This window comes from Phaseolus vulgaris, chromosome 1, assembly GCF_000499845.2.
Source record: "Phaseolus vulgaris cultivar G19833 chromosome 1, P. vulgaris v2.0, whole genome shotgun sequence".
NCBI classification, from domain to species: domain Eukaryota; kingdom Viridiplantae; phylum Streptophyta; class Magnoliopsida; order Fabales; family Fabaceae; genus Phaseolus; species Phaseolus vulgaris.
This window is the reverse complement of record NC_023759.2, coordinates 4156418-4174912: the sequence shown is the minus strand read 5'-3', so window position 1 is coordinate 4174912 and position 18495 is coordinate 4156418. Positions and strand designations below refer to the sequence as shown.

General features: G+C 30.1%; 2 protein-coding genes across 3 annotated transcripts; both read right to left on the bottom strand.

The window, feature by feature from the left end:
* Positions 1-339: 339 nt before the first annotated feature.
* On the bottom strand, positions 340-2319 carry LOC137816696 (probable WRKY transcription factor 40). 2 transcript variants are annotated; one of them, XM_068619949.1, is made up of 4 exons: positions 2121-2319; positions 1536-1805; positions 1295-1411; positions 340-884 (listed from the first exon to the last, which is right to left on the bottom strand). In XM_068619949.1, exons 1-4 carry the CDS (start codon positions 2163-2165, stop codon positions 507-509), a joined length of 810 nt encoding a protein of 269 aa, XP_068476050.1. In that variant the 5' UTR covers positions 2166-2319; the 3' UTR covers positions 340-506. The 2 variants fall into 2 exon arrangements, with proteins under 2 accessions (XP_068476050.1, XP_068476051.1); XM_068619950.1 differs by having other exon boundaries at positions 1536-1826; positions 2121-2304.
* A 12194-nt stretch (positions 2320-14513) lies between these two features.
* Positions 14514-16190, bottom strand: LOC137816695 (probable WRKY transcription factor 40). Its single transcript, XM_068619947.1, has 4 exons — positions 16009-16190; positions 15549-15875; positions 15293-15409; positions 14514-15186 (listed from the first exon to the last, which is right to left on the bottom strand). The coding sequence occupies exons 1-4, from the start codon at positions 16069-16071 to the stop codon at positions 14851-14853; spliced, it is 843 nt and encodes a 280-aa protein (XP_068476048.1). The 5' UTR covers positions 16072-16190; the 3' UTR covers positions 14514-14850.
* Between the last annotated feature and the right edge of the window lie 2305 nt (positions 16191-18495).

Genomic DNA, 18495 nt, shown 5'->3' with positions numbered 1-18495 from the left:
CTCTAACTTTCTTTTTCATTGTACCAAAGCATATTAAGGTTAATGAGCAATGACTAATTGAGCCTGTCTCAATTGAGCTATTATTCTATCTTAAATTTTTCCAAATGACATTAAAAGAAAAACATAGAAAAGCTGCAAAACTAACACTTAATATTCCCAATCTGGCATTGTGTATGGACAACTAAGGTGGTTTGATTTTGGTAAACACTTAATGTTTTCATTTTCTAGTTTGTTTTCAAAGTTTGTGTTGGTAATTTTTATTTTTTTTACCATTTTCTATTCAAAGTTTTGAAAGCAGAAAACAAGAGAAACAAAGTAATACTTTTGTAACTAGAAGTGTAAACAGAAAATGAAAAATAATATATTTCTTCAAAGTAAACCAACCTACAGAAGTTTTCCTCACTCACATTGCTACCAGCTTGCATTTTACTGAACTAAAATTTATCTTTACACTTGCATTTGGGCTTTGGGGGTTGTGGTGTTGGAGAAAGAATAAATGATTGATTTCACTCTTCCGGAATATTCAAATTTAGGTCTAGATCTTGCTGCTTGATCTCTCCAGTGATGCTGCGGGCAACTGCTTCTGCTAATGACATGGTGAACTCAGGATCTTTGATTAGAGAACTTACATATTCTTCAACTTTGATGTTGCTACCATAGTTATCTTGATGCATTACTTCTTCAATGTGTCTGCTATCTGTTTGAGACCATCTAGAAAGAGCCAAAATGTCCATCGCTTCTTTGTCATTTGCCATGCTAGGCAACTGTTTGGCCACTGATGAGCCTCTAGGTGTGGATGAAGATGACTCATGAAGGGCACCATGGTTGTGCTCTCCATCATAAGTTGCAACCAGGATAGACTTATCATGTAAACATCTTTGCACCTTCAATGATTAAGGCAAAAACACTTCAGAAAACTATATGATAAGACAAAACAATATTGAGATTTCTTGAAGTCATATATGCACATGAAATATAATATAATTAGTTAACATCTTGAAGAAATGAAGGGTTTTACTCCTAGCTTAAAACTAATAAGTTAGAAAACTTTTGCTATTTATTGACCAGTTCCCTTTTCCCTAATAGAATAAGCGCATCTCAATTTTTCAAAGTGTCCCAATAACATAAAGGTGTTGCTAACTTATCCCTTCACTGATTTGAGTAGTTTATGAAGCATCCTAGATTCAAACCTCTTTATTGTGAATCCATTTATCAATCTTTATTATATTACATTTTTCTTAGTGCTTAAGGGAAAAAGTACAAACTGAATTGAGAATATATTCATTCTATATACCTTCTTTTTGGCTGGGCAAATGGGAGCCATGGAGCACCTGAAGTAAGCTCTTGGTGAAGCATTGTCTTTGGTGACCTTCTGTCCATACTTCCTCCACTGATATCCATCTTTTACTATCTATATTCCCAGAGCAAAATTTGCATAAACATACTAACCTCAAGATAGAATTTGATTTGAGCATGAATTAAAGGCATTTCACTGATACACAACCAAATCTGTAGTGATGGGGCATAGCACATACCAAACTATCATCCGTGGGGAGTGTTCTGACAAAGATTTGTAGTGGTTTTTTTGCTGTGGGAAACTCTAGTCTCCGTCTCTTGTTGGCATCCGTGATAGGTTCTGTTACTGATCCTCTTTGATTTGAACTCATGCCCTTGTGTTGTTCCTTGTTTATCTCTTGAAGATGGGATTTAAGCACTGTGTACTTGCTGCTTAGAACTTCAAGCATCACTCTTAGAGCGTTATTCTCCTCTCTCACTCTCTCTAACTCAGACTTAAGAGCTTCCACCTAATCATGAAATGAAGATCGCTGTAATAAGCTTAGGAATTAGCTATATATGCTTTCAGCCACAGGAAAGAAAGTTCACAAGAGGAGGTTCACATTCAGTATACGTTTCTGAAAGGTTAAGGGTAACCTAAAAGCAAACTACAGAAAAACTCAAAAGTGAAAAAAACAGAAACAGAAAAACAAGTTCACTGTGTGTTTCCACGTCTTGTTTCTTCTTTGCTGAGAATATACATACACAACACACATGTTTGTATATCCTATAGCAAGAGTTAGCAACAAAGAAAAAGGAGGAACCAGTTTTCCAGGTTAGTTTACCTTTTCATCAACCATGTTTGCAGTGGTGAGGACTTGAACGAGCATCAATCACAAAAGTCTTCTTGAATTTCTCTTAACTTAATGCAAAGGATGATAAGAAAGCAGCATGAAATATGAAGAAGCCCTCTTAGTAGTGAAAAGGGTAGTTGAGAAGAGTGAGTGAAATGAAAGAAAATCTCTTGTCTTATATATGGGTATTGGTCCCTTACATTCTCTGGTTCCACAGTATGAAAAGAAGAGCCACCAAAGTAGATGGATCTTAGTTTGGAGTAAATTGTTGAATTCAACCCCATGTGTTGGAAAAAGGCTTGTGTGATGGAATACATAACAAGAATAATTACTTTGAAAAGATGCATGGAGAGTCATATTTTCTAGTTTCTGCAACGTTTGTAGTATGATGTCATGTGGATGACATATGCAGAAAAAGAAAAATTGTTTAGAATTTCTTACATCATAATGTTCCCAACGTGTTCCAAGGTACACAGATAACTCCAACAACTCTTTTGGTTTATTTGGCATCCATGTCATGATGATAACGCCATTCAGTACACACACTATATACACGCAAATAAAACGACCCTTTCTTTTATTCAATTATTTAAATTTCATACTTTTTCAGCATCTAGAAAAAAAAATTCAGTTTCAATTTTACATTCAGAAAATTAAACAGTAAAAAATTAACTTAATAAATTTATTGTTTTAAAATTTTGAAGAATGGATTGTTGGTATCCTAATCTTTCATATAAATTTCTTCACAACCTGAATGTGTTATATATATATATATATATGTATGTATGTATGTATATAGTGACATACTGTAATCATATAGAATTTGATTAGAATGTGAACAAAATTATTGTGGTTTGTGGAATCTTGTCTTGGAGCAAGACAACTCACCAAAGAATATTTGAGTGCATTGGTGGTTTTTGTCCACATCAATTGTTGCCCAAAGTAACTTAATAATTATTGAATAACAGAAGACAAACTATTTTAATCCATCAAAATTAAAACTAAAACCTTCCTAATTTAAAACCCTTTTTATGGGAGGGTATATATATTTTTCTTTTATTTCTTCATTCTTTATTTGTGTTATTTCACTTTTATTTGATGTTAAAACGGATCAGGTTAAAAGGTTGAATGATTTATAAATAATCATTTTCTTACTTATGGAGTGCTACCGACATGATTTGTTATGGTTGAAGTTTATTGGACTTAATTGAAGATTTGATTATTCAATTATTACAATTATATAATTTAGTGTAATCACTTTTATTTATATCAATCGATTTATATTTCAATTTTGTTAATTATTTTTTTAGATATTAGAATTGTGTGATTTCAATCTATGGTTGATTAAAATATTTGTTGTTTTGATAATGTCTTATGAAATTTAGAAAACTAAAATCATAGAATTGGGAATTGAAGAATATAAGGAATTAAAATTTGCATATGTTTTCACACTTAGCAAAGAGTGGTGTAGTGGGAAAATTCCGTTTGGATATGATTAATAAGAAGAAGAGGTTTGAGACTTTGGTGTGTGCGCAGTAATTATATATCCAATCCATGAAGACAACAACTTTGGAATCCAACACTCTATTTCCATGGCGGCGCTCAAAACCTTACAAAAAGTCTCTTGTTTACACTTAAAACAAATACTTTCCAACCTTTTAAATAATAAATTATTATATAAATTAAACGTATTTGTTACTAGACTATATATATTAAAATTGAACTATCTTAATATCTAGATATAATATCTAGATATAATATCTAGATATAAATTGATGATTTGTTTAAATAAGATTGTTATGTTTTATTATGATTGAAATAAAAATCTATTTTGGGTCGAGGAGGAGACGATCACCCATTTGTTCTTTGAGTGCAAATTAGCTTGGTTATTGTGGAACGATTGTTGTGCATGGTTGGGCGTGCTGAGCGTCATAACGTTCCATTGTTACATTTTTTCCAGTTTAGGATGAGCAACGCGCTTGCTTCGGTGAATGAGGTTTGGGAAGTTATTTGGACCGCAGTAGTCAACGAGATTTGGAAGTATAGAAACAGGGTAATTTTTAAAGAGGAGTAGTGGATGTATTGGAAGCTTTTGCTTTGGTTCAATTAAAGACTTGCTCATGAGTTACTTCCAAGTCACAGTTTGCAAATTTTCTAATTGGTGCTTAGATTCGTTGGTTTGTATGAGAATGATCTCATGACGTATTCATTTAAGTTGTTGTATGGCTGTTTCCCCTAGATGTCTTCCTCTGGGTTAGCTTGAAGATTTTCTGTTTAAGCAGACTTTGGTGCAAGTCTTGTGATGAAAGGTATGAGTGAATTCATGTATAAGGGTTGAATCACTCTTAAAGTGATTCATATTTATTTATTTTTTATTACTGATAAAAAAATAAAAATTTATTATGAAACCAAGTTTCATGAGGATGGTATTGTGAACGGAGACTGCATGATGAAATGCTTATGTAATACTTTTATGATTAATTTTCATGATATTGAAATAATGTTGAAGTAATGAAGATCATTAATGTATTGGTTCTTGTCATAATTTGAAAGTGGAGTACAATCCATGCACGTAACTCATCTTCATTCCATCCATATCGACCACTATCCACAGTAAGACTTGTTTGAAGTTCAGACAAAACATGATATTCTTAATTGACTTGTCCACCAAGAGGGAATGGAATTTATTGGAGTTTGTTTTGTTAACGTGAAACTGACGAAATCATCACTTCACACCTTCACAATTCTACACTGTTGTTTGTTATAGTATGGAAGGGACATGTCTTTTGTAACTAGCCTGTGTTGATTTCTTCCTTTTTTTTTTTTTTCCCATAATTATTACCTGCTCCACTACTGTCGACTCATTCTTTAGGTTTTGATCAACTCCCTATATTATAGAAAAGAAAATAAGACCCAAAATAGTTGTCACTATTTTCTCAAATTAATTATAATTTAAATATGTTTTCTTTAGTATTTTAATGTAAAATTGTTTTTTGTTGTTAAGTTTAAATTTTAGATTTTTTTTACTTATAGTTTGTAACCAATCATTGTCAAAAAAATTTACGTGATAAATGATTTTTTAGTATAAATTAGGATGTTAAAATATTTTAAATTAACTCATTATTGACGTTGATGTTATAATATTATAATATAGTTTATGTTGAGAATTTGTTTATTATCAAAGAAATAAAAAAACTAGTAAAGACTTATTCTAATAGTTTTCTTATTACAACTATTAGAAAATTTAAAGTATGGATTAATAACAAAAACCAATTTTTTAGATGTACCTAACCGTTTTAAGGTCGGGGATGTCAAAGAGCTAGGGACGACGGTATGTCTTCCCTAACCGAGTCTCCATTGCCATCAATAACCATCATGAATAAAACAACCTAATCAATGAACCTTAAATGATGAACAGTTGTTTATGGAACAATGAATAACAACTATATGGCTAATCCAAAAGTCTCGTAGAAATCAACTCAGAAGATACCACCTGATGGTACAATCTATCTTATACTTTTAACTCTCATAGAACTTATCATCTTTGTGCTCCTACTGACTTAAGCATCCGAGAGTCTTTTTCAAGTGGAAATTTTCCTCTCGTTGGAGACCAATTGAAAGCTTGTTCCTTGAGGAACACCTTGTCCTCGTCGAGTTGCACTCCCCGAGTTCATTTCCAGTAGGAACATTTGGCGTCAGAGATGGAGGTGGCCCAACCTGCTGGAGAAATATGCGAGAACCTCGAACCTCGAGCCCATGTTAAGGCCTATATGAAACAAGCCAATTTGTTCTCGAAGAATATGGTTGTGCACTGCAAGTTGTTCCCCACCACTCTATCAGTGGTAACCCTAGAATGGTACTACTCTCTACCTCGAAACTTGATAGAATCTTTCAATGCACTGTGTGGCCGATTCTTGGCCAAGTTTGCCGATTACAAGCCCATAATCGTCACCTCCACATCTTTGCACAACGTGATACAAGTAGAGGGAGAAGGCCTGAGGCAGTACATGACCAAATTTGTTCGGGCCACGCTGAACATACCTGACCTGCATCCAGCAGTGTCCATGCACATCCTACTAGTAGGTTTATGTCCATGAAAATTCTTGGATATCCTGTATGCTAAGCCACATGAGGACATGTACCAACTATGGGCCAAGGCGGTAGGGTACATGAGCATTAAGGAGAATGCGGACGCCCGAAGAAGGGCGCACCAACCTCGACGACCTTCTTAAACTTCTAAAGGAAAAAGGTTAGGGAAGCTTGAAGGCTACAACCCTTGAATGCTTCAAGGGAGATCATACTCTAGAAGACCTGCAACTTGGAGTTGGTTCGTTTACCATCCCCGATTCCTAATAATCTTCTAAGGGATCAAACTAAACATTGTATCTATCATCGAGACTAAGTCCATAACACGGAAGAGTGTTTCAAGGAAAATATCTCATAGAGGAGCTTATCAGATCGGGGGCCTAAAACCATTTCATACACCAAGTTGACAACAACCACGACAGGAGGTCAAGCCAAGGTCATGGTAGAGGAAGGAGAGGTAGACGCGGTAGCAGGGCGAGAGGCTCACACCGAGTTGTCACACCAGAGAGAAGCAGGGCAAGAACCACCCAACCGGAGATGGAGGAGAACTATCGAGAGCCAGAAAACCAATGTAGACTCGAGGTCAGCATGGATAGAGGGATATCAACATATTGGTGGTGGTTTTGCTAGAGGTGGCTCTACAAGCTTGACAAAAAAAAGACACCTCAAGAGCATCAACTCTGTCAACCTCTTTCTGCCGCATTTTCTACCGAACATCCTCTTCAGGAATGAAGATCGGTCATTTTGGGATCCTAAGCAAGATGACCCTGTGATGATCACGACCATTGTGGCAAATTGGAGATTTAGGAGAATCCTGGTTGACCAAGGAAGCACGACCGATGTGCTATTATGGTCGATATTAAAAAAAACTATATATCTTTGAAATCCTAATTCAGACTTATCCTAATCCTCTGCTCGGTTTCACAAGGGAGAGAATCCACACAAAGGGATATGTGAATCTCCTCACAAACTTCGGTATGAGGGAGACACATAGGTCCCTCATGGTTCGATACATACTAATTAACGCTGACACAATATCATCATAGACAGGAGGACCTTGAACCAGTTGAGAACACTGGTGTCAACACCCCCACATGGCCATGAAATTTCCAGACAAGCAAGGTAACATAGTCATTATTACAGCCGAACCAAAGATGACCCAAAAATACTATGCCTAAAGCTTGAAAATCACTCCATACTCTCTCCAGACCGGACGAAGCAAGGACAAGCCAAAATGTGTCTCTCAACCATCTTAAACTATGACCCTCATTTTATTTTATTTACATAATTCTTAGCTGTCTATCAATTTCAACCTATCACTTTTTTTTTGTCATTATCTGTAAATTAGATTTCGATGATTTTTTATAAAATGTTCCATAGTTAAAAAATAACTTCTTATCGTAATTCAAAATTATCCAGTGCAAGCGTAAAAGATAGTTTATAATATTAAAGATATTTTTTTATAAATTTTAATTATAATAAATTATATATATCCAAAATAAGTGTTTATTATAAACTTTAACTCAATTATATAAAAATAAGCATTTACATACAAGGTCAAGTTAAAATACCACTGCATCCCTTCTCATATATAAATGAAAAAAATTAATTAACCTCAAGCATATTAAAAATGTATATTTAAGTGCATTAAATTTTCTTAATTTCTGAATATTTTTTCTAAAATTCTTTATTTTATAAAAAAATATAAAAATGTAATAAAAAAAGCTAGACATTAATCAAAGTTATATTATTTAAAAAAAAAAGTAAAGTAAAAGTAGTTAAAAATTATTTATATTTGACGACAAAATAAAGTGTTATTTTGTTTTCTTATTTCGGAAAACAAATTCAACAACCAAGATATTTGTTGGACATCCATTTTACACCATATGATATCTCTTTCTTAATTAATCATTAATCAATGGTCGAAAAATGGTAAGAAGTCGGTAAGAGAGAGGTTTCATTGTTGTGAGCATAGATCTTTATAAGTGTTCCGTTGATTATAAAAAATCATCAAATTTTACTAGATATCTTAATATATAAATATACTTTAGGAATGTAGTTATAAAATTGATTTATAAAGTTACATTTATTTATATTCTATTTATAATTTAGTTATATTTTTAATTGATGTAAAAATTTTAAACATTTTTAAAATATAAAAATTATATATTATAAATTTACAAATATATAAATTTGCTGAGAAAAATTGCCGATATGACTTTATGTAGTGACGCTTTATATGTAAATTGTGTATTTGCTCTGGGGAGAGGCGTTTCTAGAAGCTGTATTTTGTCCATACAATTTAGGCTAAGAAAAAGCTTCTCTTTGTAGAATGAGAAGTAATTTGGTGAAGATGTAAGAAACTGTAAACAAAAAAGAAAAAAAACCTATAATCCTATCTTTCTTCATTTTTTTCTCCTTTCTCTCTTCAATTTCTTATCCATAACTCATTTATTTTAGAATTTGATCATGCTCTCCACTAGTTGAGGACTCAGACTACATTTCTATCTGATCAGATTTTTAATCAGATCTAGCAAATTCTTTTTTTGCTCTAAAAATATTTTATTCTCTGTTTTTCCTTACTATTTAGTCAACAATCTTATGAGGTTAGTTGAGAAAAGTGTTTCTCTCAACTTATTTTACCATATACTGAATTTCTATTATGTTTAGATAACTTACTCTAAGTTCCTAGATCTTGGTTAATATTACTACTTGGTTTTGGAAACTGGTTTGAAGATAAATTTTTCAGATAAGGGAAGCTAACTTTAGTTTTTAATAGTATCATAGGCTAGAAGATCTAAATATGGAGGGGACATGGTCCCATTATTCAATTTCTCTTACAATGATGTTGTTTATTTATATATTGTGTCGTTTGTTTATATATTGTTTAAATTTGTAGAATTATTAGATTTTGATGGTTTAATATGTAAGCATTGTTTTTTTTTTGTTAGATGGACTTTTGAATGTTGTGGATTGTGTTTTGAATGATATTGTATGATGAAACTTGTATGAAATTGAAGTCATACATTTTGGACAAAGATTGATGTTTGTTTCTGTATTAAGTACTAGTTTCATTGATGGTCTAAGTCACATAGAATAAGATATTAGGTGGTGAGAAGCTGATGGAGAAGTTTATGCACATTTTGACATATGAGATGCACGACTTGGATTGTATTGAACTTACCGTGATCCTTTATCTTGGATTCTCTGGTATTATAAGTCTTGGATATTGGGTTAGGAGTTAGTTTCTGGTAGGACTTATTTAATATGAGTCTTTTCAGAAGACGTCAATTGTTATTCTATTTTTTGAATATCCTGGATGTGTAGATCCATATGGGATATATGCGATTGTTTTATGTTGAGATTTGAAGAAGATTGAACAATTGAGAAGATTATCCATGTAATTTGGTTTTTTTTTTTATTGAATTATATTAGTCAAAAAATTATACCAATTATTTTGGTGTGTCTTATTACAATTGTTATTTATGTGGTAAATATAAGACATGTTACCATCTCAAACTTACGATTAAGAGGTCCATAAAATGAGTAATTTTAGATATAAACAAGTGAATGTAAATGTTGTATGCAAAACATGTTTTCAAAAAAATAAGTATTCATAGAAATAGAGTTGGTCTAGTAAACAATTAAGATAGTTTCTTATTTGTAAATCCTTCCTAGAGGTGAGGTTAGCCTTTGAAACAATAAGTAATTATTTATATATTCTCTTTCTGAGAATTTTTTATATTCTTTAAAATATTTTTATTATTATATATAGAAGTAATTTTGTATATTTATTGTAACCCAAAAGTAATAATGAAAACTTATAATCAAAATTTTAATTAATAAAAAATTTTAAAGTTGACAAAAGAGAATTGACATAAATTAAGTTGGAGTGAATCAAAAAAATTAAAATTTTATAATTATTTTCTATTACTCAAGTTATCTACTCTTTAGTTGATAAAACATTTGTGAATTCTTTTTGAAAATATATTCAAACACTCCTTTTCTAAAATTAATATTGCATTTCAACATGTCTTATTTTATAGTAGATTTAAAAAATTATAAGTGATAATACTTTATGTTTTACTAGAGAAGTATTTCAATAAAAATAAATAAAAGATTAGTAAAATATATTACACTTACAACAGTTCTGTTTGTGTACTACGAGTATGGGTATTTGTTTTTATGTATTTAAGCTGATTTATCATAAAAAGAAAATCATTAAATACAAGAAAAACATTAAATACAATAAAATCATCAAATATAAATCAATTTTTAAAGATCCAAATAATTAGTTACAATAGTAACTAAACTAGAGACAATCTTAAAAACTAAAAAAATGGCTTCTAAATTAGATTTTATTATTGTTAAATAGTTTCTAAATTGGTATCTAATTAGCTACCAAAGTTTTTAACTACCAATTATTTAAATTCTAAATTTGGTAGCAAAAACCTTGGTTGTTAATTAGATACCAATTTAGAAACCATTTAACAATAATATAAACTAATTTAGAAACCAAAAATTTATTTAGTCCCTAAAATGGTCTCTAATTTAGTCACTATAACAACTAATTATTTTTTATCTCTAAAATTAGTTTTTATTTTATGATTTTCTTGTAATGTAAGGTGATGATGAATGATATTGGTTTTCAGATGTATGAAGAAAGTCATATAAGATAGACTAATTTACTTTCTTGCCTTTCATGCATTATTTCTCATTATAACTTCACAAAATTCTTTGACAAAAATAAAAATCATAATAGATTATTAATATAAATATTAAATTTTATAAAATCATAATTATTCAGAAATATTAAAATAATTTACAAAATTTTAATTAATTCAAATTTATGTAAAAAAAATCTCATATTTTATTATTCAAATATTTTTAAAAATAAAAATAAATATGTAAACTTATATTTTATATCTTTTTAAAAAATTAAAAATTCTCTTCCATACATCTCATTATTCAAAAAAAATTCAATAAATTTTCTTTACAAATTCAGTTTAACATATACTTTAATTTAAACAATCTTACTTTCTTCACACTTTCCTCTCAAATCATTTCAATATTTTAACTTGGCTTAAATTTCATACATCCTTTCCAATTCAAACATCCTTAATTTTCTTAATATGTATTAATTCAATTTTTTTGTATAAATGGGAACTATTCAACATGAATTCTTCATACTAAGTAGTTAGAGGAATGTCTAAGCAAACAGAAACTTACAAAATACTATTCAGTTTAAGGTTGTTATTTTGTTAAGGAAATGAATTGATAGTTATGCTTATGACACGATTCCCAGAAATGTTGAGCCACATGTTATCGAGGTTGTACGGAGCTTTGCAGAAAGGAAAAAGCATCACGTAGGTTTCTTTTTATCTTCTTCCAAATAGATTAGTCAAAAGTTTTGAAAAATAAAGCCATGGATAGAAAATTATCCATTACTTTTCGTAGGTTAGAAATTGTAACCTACTTTTTCATATATGTGCGTGAGACATAATTTATCTCTTCTTTGGGAAGAACATGGCCAAGTTGCAGTGTGCTTACAATTCATCATTTCTTCCATGTTTCAATGACTGCTTCAACAATAAAATATACCCGTGAAACACAAATATAGACAAGGAAAGATATTTTTGAAAAAAAATATATTGTAAATGATATTTTTAGAGTGTGTATATATATATATATATATACATATATATATATATATATAGGATTGCTTTTGGTTTAGTCCTTATTCAATAGGAGAGAAATTGCTAAAATTAGGATTACTGTAAATCTTCTGAATGCTTAAACTTGAAGTTATTTGTTTATAAAACATATTATAACTATGAGGAAATAATAGGGTGAGAATTAAGATATATTGATTAGATTTTTTTATTAAAGTAAGTGTTTCATTACTTACTATGTATTTAGTTTTTTAAAAAAAAATTGATTAAAGAGAAATGTAAGGATTATTTGGGTTTACCAAAAACGTAGTTTGAAAGTTCTTTAAGTGTATCGTAAGGTAGTAAGTTCGCTAATACATTTTAATATCTATTTTGGTATTCAATATTGAAATAAATATGAGAAAGTTTGCTAGTGTTGCATATTCATGAGAAAACATGATTATACAAAGCATGTGTATAATTGTGAAAAGTTCAAAATATAAATTTGAAGGTAAGAAGTTGAGATAGTTATTTTGGATGTATAGAGTGATGATTTAGGAATTAGTATGTGTTAAAAATTGATATATTGTATTTGTTGTTGGTGAAGTTTAATTTTTGGGATAATATCACTCAAGATGCCTAAGTTTGAGTCATCATTGCATATTTGTTCAATGGCTCAAGTATCAACATATAGTCAAAAGACACAATATATTGTTCAAGTAAAGCTTAAGACTTGAGAGAGACAATTTTCTCTTCTCTTGAATGATTGATGTTCAAGCCATGAGAGGTTACTCAAGCGATGAGGTATGACGATAGTGCGTGAGATTTTGGAATATTTGAGATCATACAATTACGTGTTGATGTTCCAATGAAAATATGATCACCCAAACACCAACGAGACAACTTGTTGGATTGTGCAATAAGTAGCATCGTTTAAGCACTTAGATGATGTTCAAGCGAGAGTGAACGTGGAGCGAGAAAGAGATAGCAAGAATTTTCTATCATTTGGAGCAAATATCTCCTAAATAATGTGATATTACTCAAGTGATGAAGTTTTTCTTTGTGTAGTAGATGTATCTTGATTATTTTCTGTTTATAATAGTGTGTTGTATTTGTGAATTAGACTTCTTGGAAGCAATTCGTAACATCTCTAATGTTTTCTAAGTTGGGGAAAATTCTTGAAGAGCACATGAAATAAGGTAAGAAAGACTAATTTTGAATTAGATTTTGATTTATAAATTATTTTATATTGATATTGTTGATGTTATACTTTGAAGTGGTTGAATTAAAATAGGTTTCAATTTTGTTGTTGTTGGCTGGGAACAAAATAATAGGTTTGGAATTTTAAGATTTTATGGTGGTGTGTTTTGATTTAAATGTGTGGATATTGAGCTATATTTTGGAATATGATTTTAGTTGGGATAATTGAATTGAATCATATTAGTTATAGTTTGAAAACCACATATAATATGTATTGAGATTACCCTTTGAAATGTAAAAATAGAATTGGTTCTTTATATGTCTTATAATATTTTTTCTCTATAGATATTGGATTTTGGAATAATTAATTTGAGTGTTCAATAGCTATATTTTGTTTAGGTGAGCATACGAGTTTGATTGAAAAACAACAACAAATCGATGTTTATAAGTGAATAGGAAGGCTAGAATTGATTGTTTTGGATAATAAATTAGTTTTGTAAATTTTGTTATATGTTTTATTATATTTTTTAGTTTAGATATTGGATTTTGGAATAATCAATAGTTATATTTTGTTTAGGTGAGCATATATGAATTTGATTGAAAAACAACCACAAATTGATGTTAAGAAGTGAATAGAAGGACTAGAATTAATTGTTTTGGATTATAGACTACTTTTTTCTCCTAAGCTAAAATCATGTTGAAGAAATTATATTTTTTATGAGTTAATTTTCCTCATAAGCGAAAAATAAGATGAGACAAATATTTAATTTTGTTACGTTTAAACAAGATTTTTTTTTTTCTAAGTGAAATTTTCTTTCCTGTTTAAGAAATAGGTCTCTCAAACGATAATAACTCACTCAAGTAACGTTGATTGAATTGAAATGCATATGTAAGTTTAAATTAATTTGTGTAACATGAGCTTATACTGAAGGAATGAAATTGTACTATGTGAAATCATTAAGGTTAAGTACTAGGGACAATATGATGACCAATTTATGAATTGTAACTATTAAGTAACAGAATCTATAAATGACACATATATCTTTGTTTTATTTATTATCTAAATCATATATATTAGGTTATCAAGTAGTGAGAAGTTGATGGAAGATTTTTGCATTATATTTTATGTGCAAAAATCTATCCAAATAGCATGTGAATAACCTTGTATATATGAAAGACTTTGAACATGAGTCAAGTGTTATTATTAGGTTAATTTACTCAATACTCATCTTCTAAAATTCGTTGTTTTTTTTTTTTGTCTATGATTAAATGTATATAATGTGGTAATTTTAGTATGATGATGATTATTTGGAAGTTTTGAATTTTTGGTGAGGTGAGATTTGAGGTTGTTGTAAACCTTTAGTAAGGCAAAGTTTGAGATTGAGAGCATTCAGTTTGGATTTTTTTTTGTGATAATCATGTTTGAAACCTAAGTAAATGTATATAGTAGGAATGCAAAAATTCTTATGGATTTTATACCGTCTGAGAAAAAGAAAAGGTTCACAAATTTATTTCACAAAAGGAAAGGAAATGCAAATACCAGTGGAATTTGAACTTGTTTTTGCCCTTTTCTGCACTTCATTTTTCTATATACATTCCTACTATGTATAGATTTGGCTCTGCAGCCTCTCTGAAAGAAGCAAAACTCTATTATACTCCCTGCCAAGTGCATATATATGCAGTGGTTGAACTTATTTTTAAGAACATAATCTTTCTTAATCTTCTTCCAATTAAAGAAAGATTATTTTTAGAATTAATAATCTGGTTTGAATGTGTGAACTAATTCACCATTTGGGCTCTAGAATTTTTCCTGAAATGGCAGTGGCAAGTGCTGTAGTGAAATTGGGATCCCTTGTCAAAGAAGTAGCCATTTGTTGAACCAAAAATTGTTGGATAGAAGACTTTTGTGCACTTTCAACCAATCCTGATTTGACCAAATCAAGCGTCACAGTGGGGCAAGCACTTCGAATTGTGTGTGTTGGTGAAGAAACTGGACTTGACCCTTTGGTTCCTTCACTTTGCTTTGAACCAACTGATATTTCACCTCTTTGATTACCATGGTTATGCTCTCCTTCATATGTTGTAACAAGTATTGTAGGGTCCTCTAAACTCCTCTGCACCTGCATAATATTGGGTCATCATCACACATTACAAAAGTTTCAAATCAAACATTAATCTTGATGAATTTCAGTGATTTTCAATCACTACCAAAGTCTGAAAACTTACCTTCTTTTTAACAGGGCAGCTTGGGGCAAAGGAGCACTTGAAGTAAGCTCTAGGAGAAGGGTTATCCCTTGTGACCTTTTGACCATATTTCCTCCATTGATATCCATCCATCACATACTTCAATTACACCCAAAAACAAATTCAGCTTAGTTAGTATCATTCAGAGGTAAATAATCAAACTTTTCACAAAAGGGAGTCTAGAAGTGCTGCAAGCTAAGTTAAAGATGGATCAAAATTGAAGATTTTAGGAACTTACTAAGCTGTTATTGGAAGCTTCGGTCTTTACAAGAACCTTGGAAACCTTTGGGGAGGAGTTGAAATCCTTGTACCTTTTGAAGGAATCCTCTGTTATGGAGCTGCACTCACCATTGTTGTTGTTAACAACACCAAATCTGTTGGTACAACATTCACTCTCTGCTTTTCTCTTGCGTGATTCAAGTTGGTCTTGCTCAAAATTTGTGTTGATCAATTGGGTCAATTGCTTCTGCAGAACCATATAGTTGTCACACAGTTGGGTCAACATCTCAGTCAACCTCTTGTTCTCACCACTCAGTCTCCGCAACTCTTCCACCAAAACCCCATCCTGCACACAGAATCTTCAGTGTCACAGATTCAACAAGTAAATTGAAAAGGATTTGGTATATACATGCAACATACTTTTGATGCTTACAAAAACCATGAAAACTGATATTGTTTGTGTGTGAGAATAGACTAACCATGTGGACAGAAGAAGGATCAACGTTGAGATTGAGTGAAGTATCCAAGCATGTTGGTTCCATTGAAGATTGTTGTAAGAGAAAATGGAATTAATGTTTGGGAGAAAGTGAGGGATGAGATATATAACAGTGAGGAGAAGAGAGGAAGGTTGCAGGAAATGAGTAGAAAAGGGACATGATGAACCCACGTCATGTGAGTTTCGTCACTAATTTGCTTTGCTATATATTTAAGCATACACGTCGAAATAAAAAATAGTATCTCTTTCACTTTATAAATAAGCTTTTCATTTCTCATTCACACTCAAGTCTTTCTAAAATATTCAGTAAGCTGTTACTTCTTGGTTAAAACCTTAAACAATTATTAAAATAATAAGTCATGTTAAACTGTAGGATAGGTTATTAACCACAAACACTCATCTTAAATGACGTGTCGGTGTTCGACATTTGTATAAGACCTGTAGGACATATATCTGTGAAGTGTCCAATTCAAAAAGTATTTGTTAGATTTCTAACGATTCTAGTACGGTTCTAACATAATTTTAAAAAAAAAAATACATTAATTTTTTAAAATTCAAACTTTATTTTATAAATTGTTATTATGATTATAAGAATAAGAAACAAATCTTTGTGAACCAGTCATTAAAAACATCTTTCTGCTTCAAAAAATAATCTGAAATATACTTCTGCACATAAATCTTTATTGTCAATTTATATAATATATATATATATATGTGTCGTCACGTTCTACATTTTAAAGATTTTACGTATTTTCGTGTCTGTGTTCGTATTGTATCAAAGTCCATATGAGTGTCTGTGCTACCTAGCTTATAGCTCTCACTTAACTTTTATTTGTATTTATCACTCAATAACTCATGGAAAAAAAGTTATATAATTTCTATTTAAAATTACGAAAAGTGCATCGCATTTCATGTATGAACACAAAATTGAAACAACCCAATTTTTTTCCTTTCTGATAAAAATAATTATATACACGATGGAAAATCTTCTGTTTCCACGTATCTTATCATGCTTGTTATAATTTGATGAAAAAACACGTTTTTGTTTCGTGATTTTCTTACATTTTTTTTAATTATATTTCTTACCTTTCAACGTCTTCTTGATTGAAAATTCCCTCTTAACGAACTCATTCAAGAATACTAGAAACAAAAAATTAGATAAGTTGAATTATACTTTTCTTTTTCATCAGCAAGTTGGATTGTATTTATTAAAACAAGGTTGTTATTGATCCAACTTGATCTATTGTAGAAAGAGAGAAAATATTTTTGTAAGCTGAAAATCTTGAAATTTATTAAAAAAAAACATTAATGCATTATACGCAACATAATTATAAGTTTGTGAAAAAATCTTGGTTAAATTTAACTTCATTTTCACCATTGCTGCTAATATTTTTAGACTTTCAACTACTTCTTCCCAATAAAATTCAAGAAATATGTTACCAATGAGGCATAAACTTATAGAAGTTATAAAAATTTAAAATATTTGTATTTATTTTGAAATACAATTGTTTTCTATTCAAGGATAATGTAATGAGTTATTTAATATATAGTGTGTTGCACTCTCTAATGATGTGATGTGTGAATAAATTATATGGATTTGTGGTTTTCACATTAGTTGCCTTCAAAATAGACAATTAATTTTAAAAAATATTAAATATATTATTTTTGTTAAAAATTTCACGTGATTAAACAAACTTCACTTTAGATGTAGATACTTTTTTTTAGTTTCACACCTAAAATCATGTTTTATCTCAAACAAAATTCAATAATAAAACCATTAATAGACAAACTTGGAAGTAACCCAAACAAACTAACTTTCCAAAAAGTAAGCTTTGGTCATCTTGGTAGGAGTATTACTTTCTTAACCATGCATCTATTTTTATTTTTATTTTTTTTACTTTCTTTTATCTTCATCACTCTTCCTATCTTAAAAAGTATTTTTTTTTTATATATTTCATTTTATCAACAATGACTTTATACTTTTTTATAAAAAAAGCTAAAAAGGAGATTTCCATTAAAAACATGTTAATGAGTACTTTAATTATGATATAGCTGAATTAGAGAGTCCATATAAAAACTATAATAGGTTTGGTATGTGGGAATAGAATCAATGATTGATTGAAGAACTCTTTGCAAGTCATAAATATTGTCTAACATAAATTATATATATATATATATATATATATTATGAATGGAATATAGCATGTGACTCTTTTCTTTTGTGGTTTAGGTATACTTTAGGTTTTATGTAAGTAAAAGATTTTTCTTATTCAATTTATAAGTGTTCAACAAATCTCTTGAAATGTTTGAAAGTGTGAAAGTATTGGTCATCGAATTATTTACTAAAAAATTACTCTTATTTAGTTTGTGTGATTCCTATTTAATATAGTTTCAAAAGACTGTGTAATTTATACTAGATAATAGACTATGTGATTTACGATATAGATAGTTATGAGAATAAAATAAAGAC

What these genes read in the sequence shown, in the direction of transcription:
- LOC137816695 (XM_068619947.1), bottom strand. Translation starts at nt 16,071, where the DNA reads ATGGAACCAACATGCTTGGATACTTCACTCAATCTCAACGTTGATCCT. An exon ending in ATCCTTCTTCTGTCCACATG is followed by an intron (nt 15,876 to 16,008) that starts GTTAGTCTATTC and finishes TTCTGTGTGCAG; the next exon opens with GATGGGGTTTTGGTGGAAGA. An exon ending in AAGCTTCCAATAACAGCTTA is followed by an intron (nt 15,410 to 15,548) that starts GTAAGTTCCTAA and finishes GTGTAATTGAAG; the next exon opens with TATGTGATGGATGGATATCA.
- LOC137816696 (XM_068619949.1), bottom strand. Translation starts at nt 2,165, where the DNA reads ATGCTCGTTCAAGTCCTCACCACTGCAAACATGGTTGATGAAAAG. An exon ending in TCCCCACGGATGATAGTTTG is followed by an intron (nt 1,412 to 1,535) that starts GTATGTGCTATG and finishes CTGGGAATATAG; the next exon opens with ATAGTAAAAGATGGATATCA. An exon ending in TTTGCCCAGCCAAAAAGAAG is followed by an intron (nt 885 to 1,294) that starts GTATATAGAATG and finishes TAATCATTGAAG; the next exon opens with GTGCAAAGATGTTTACATGA.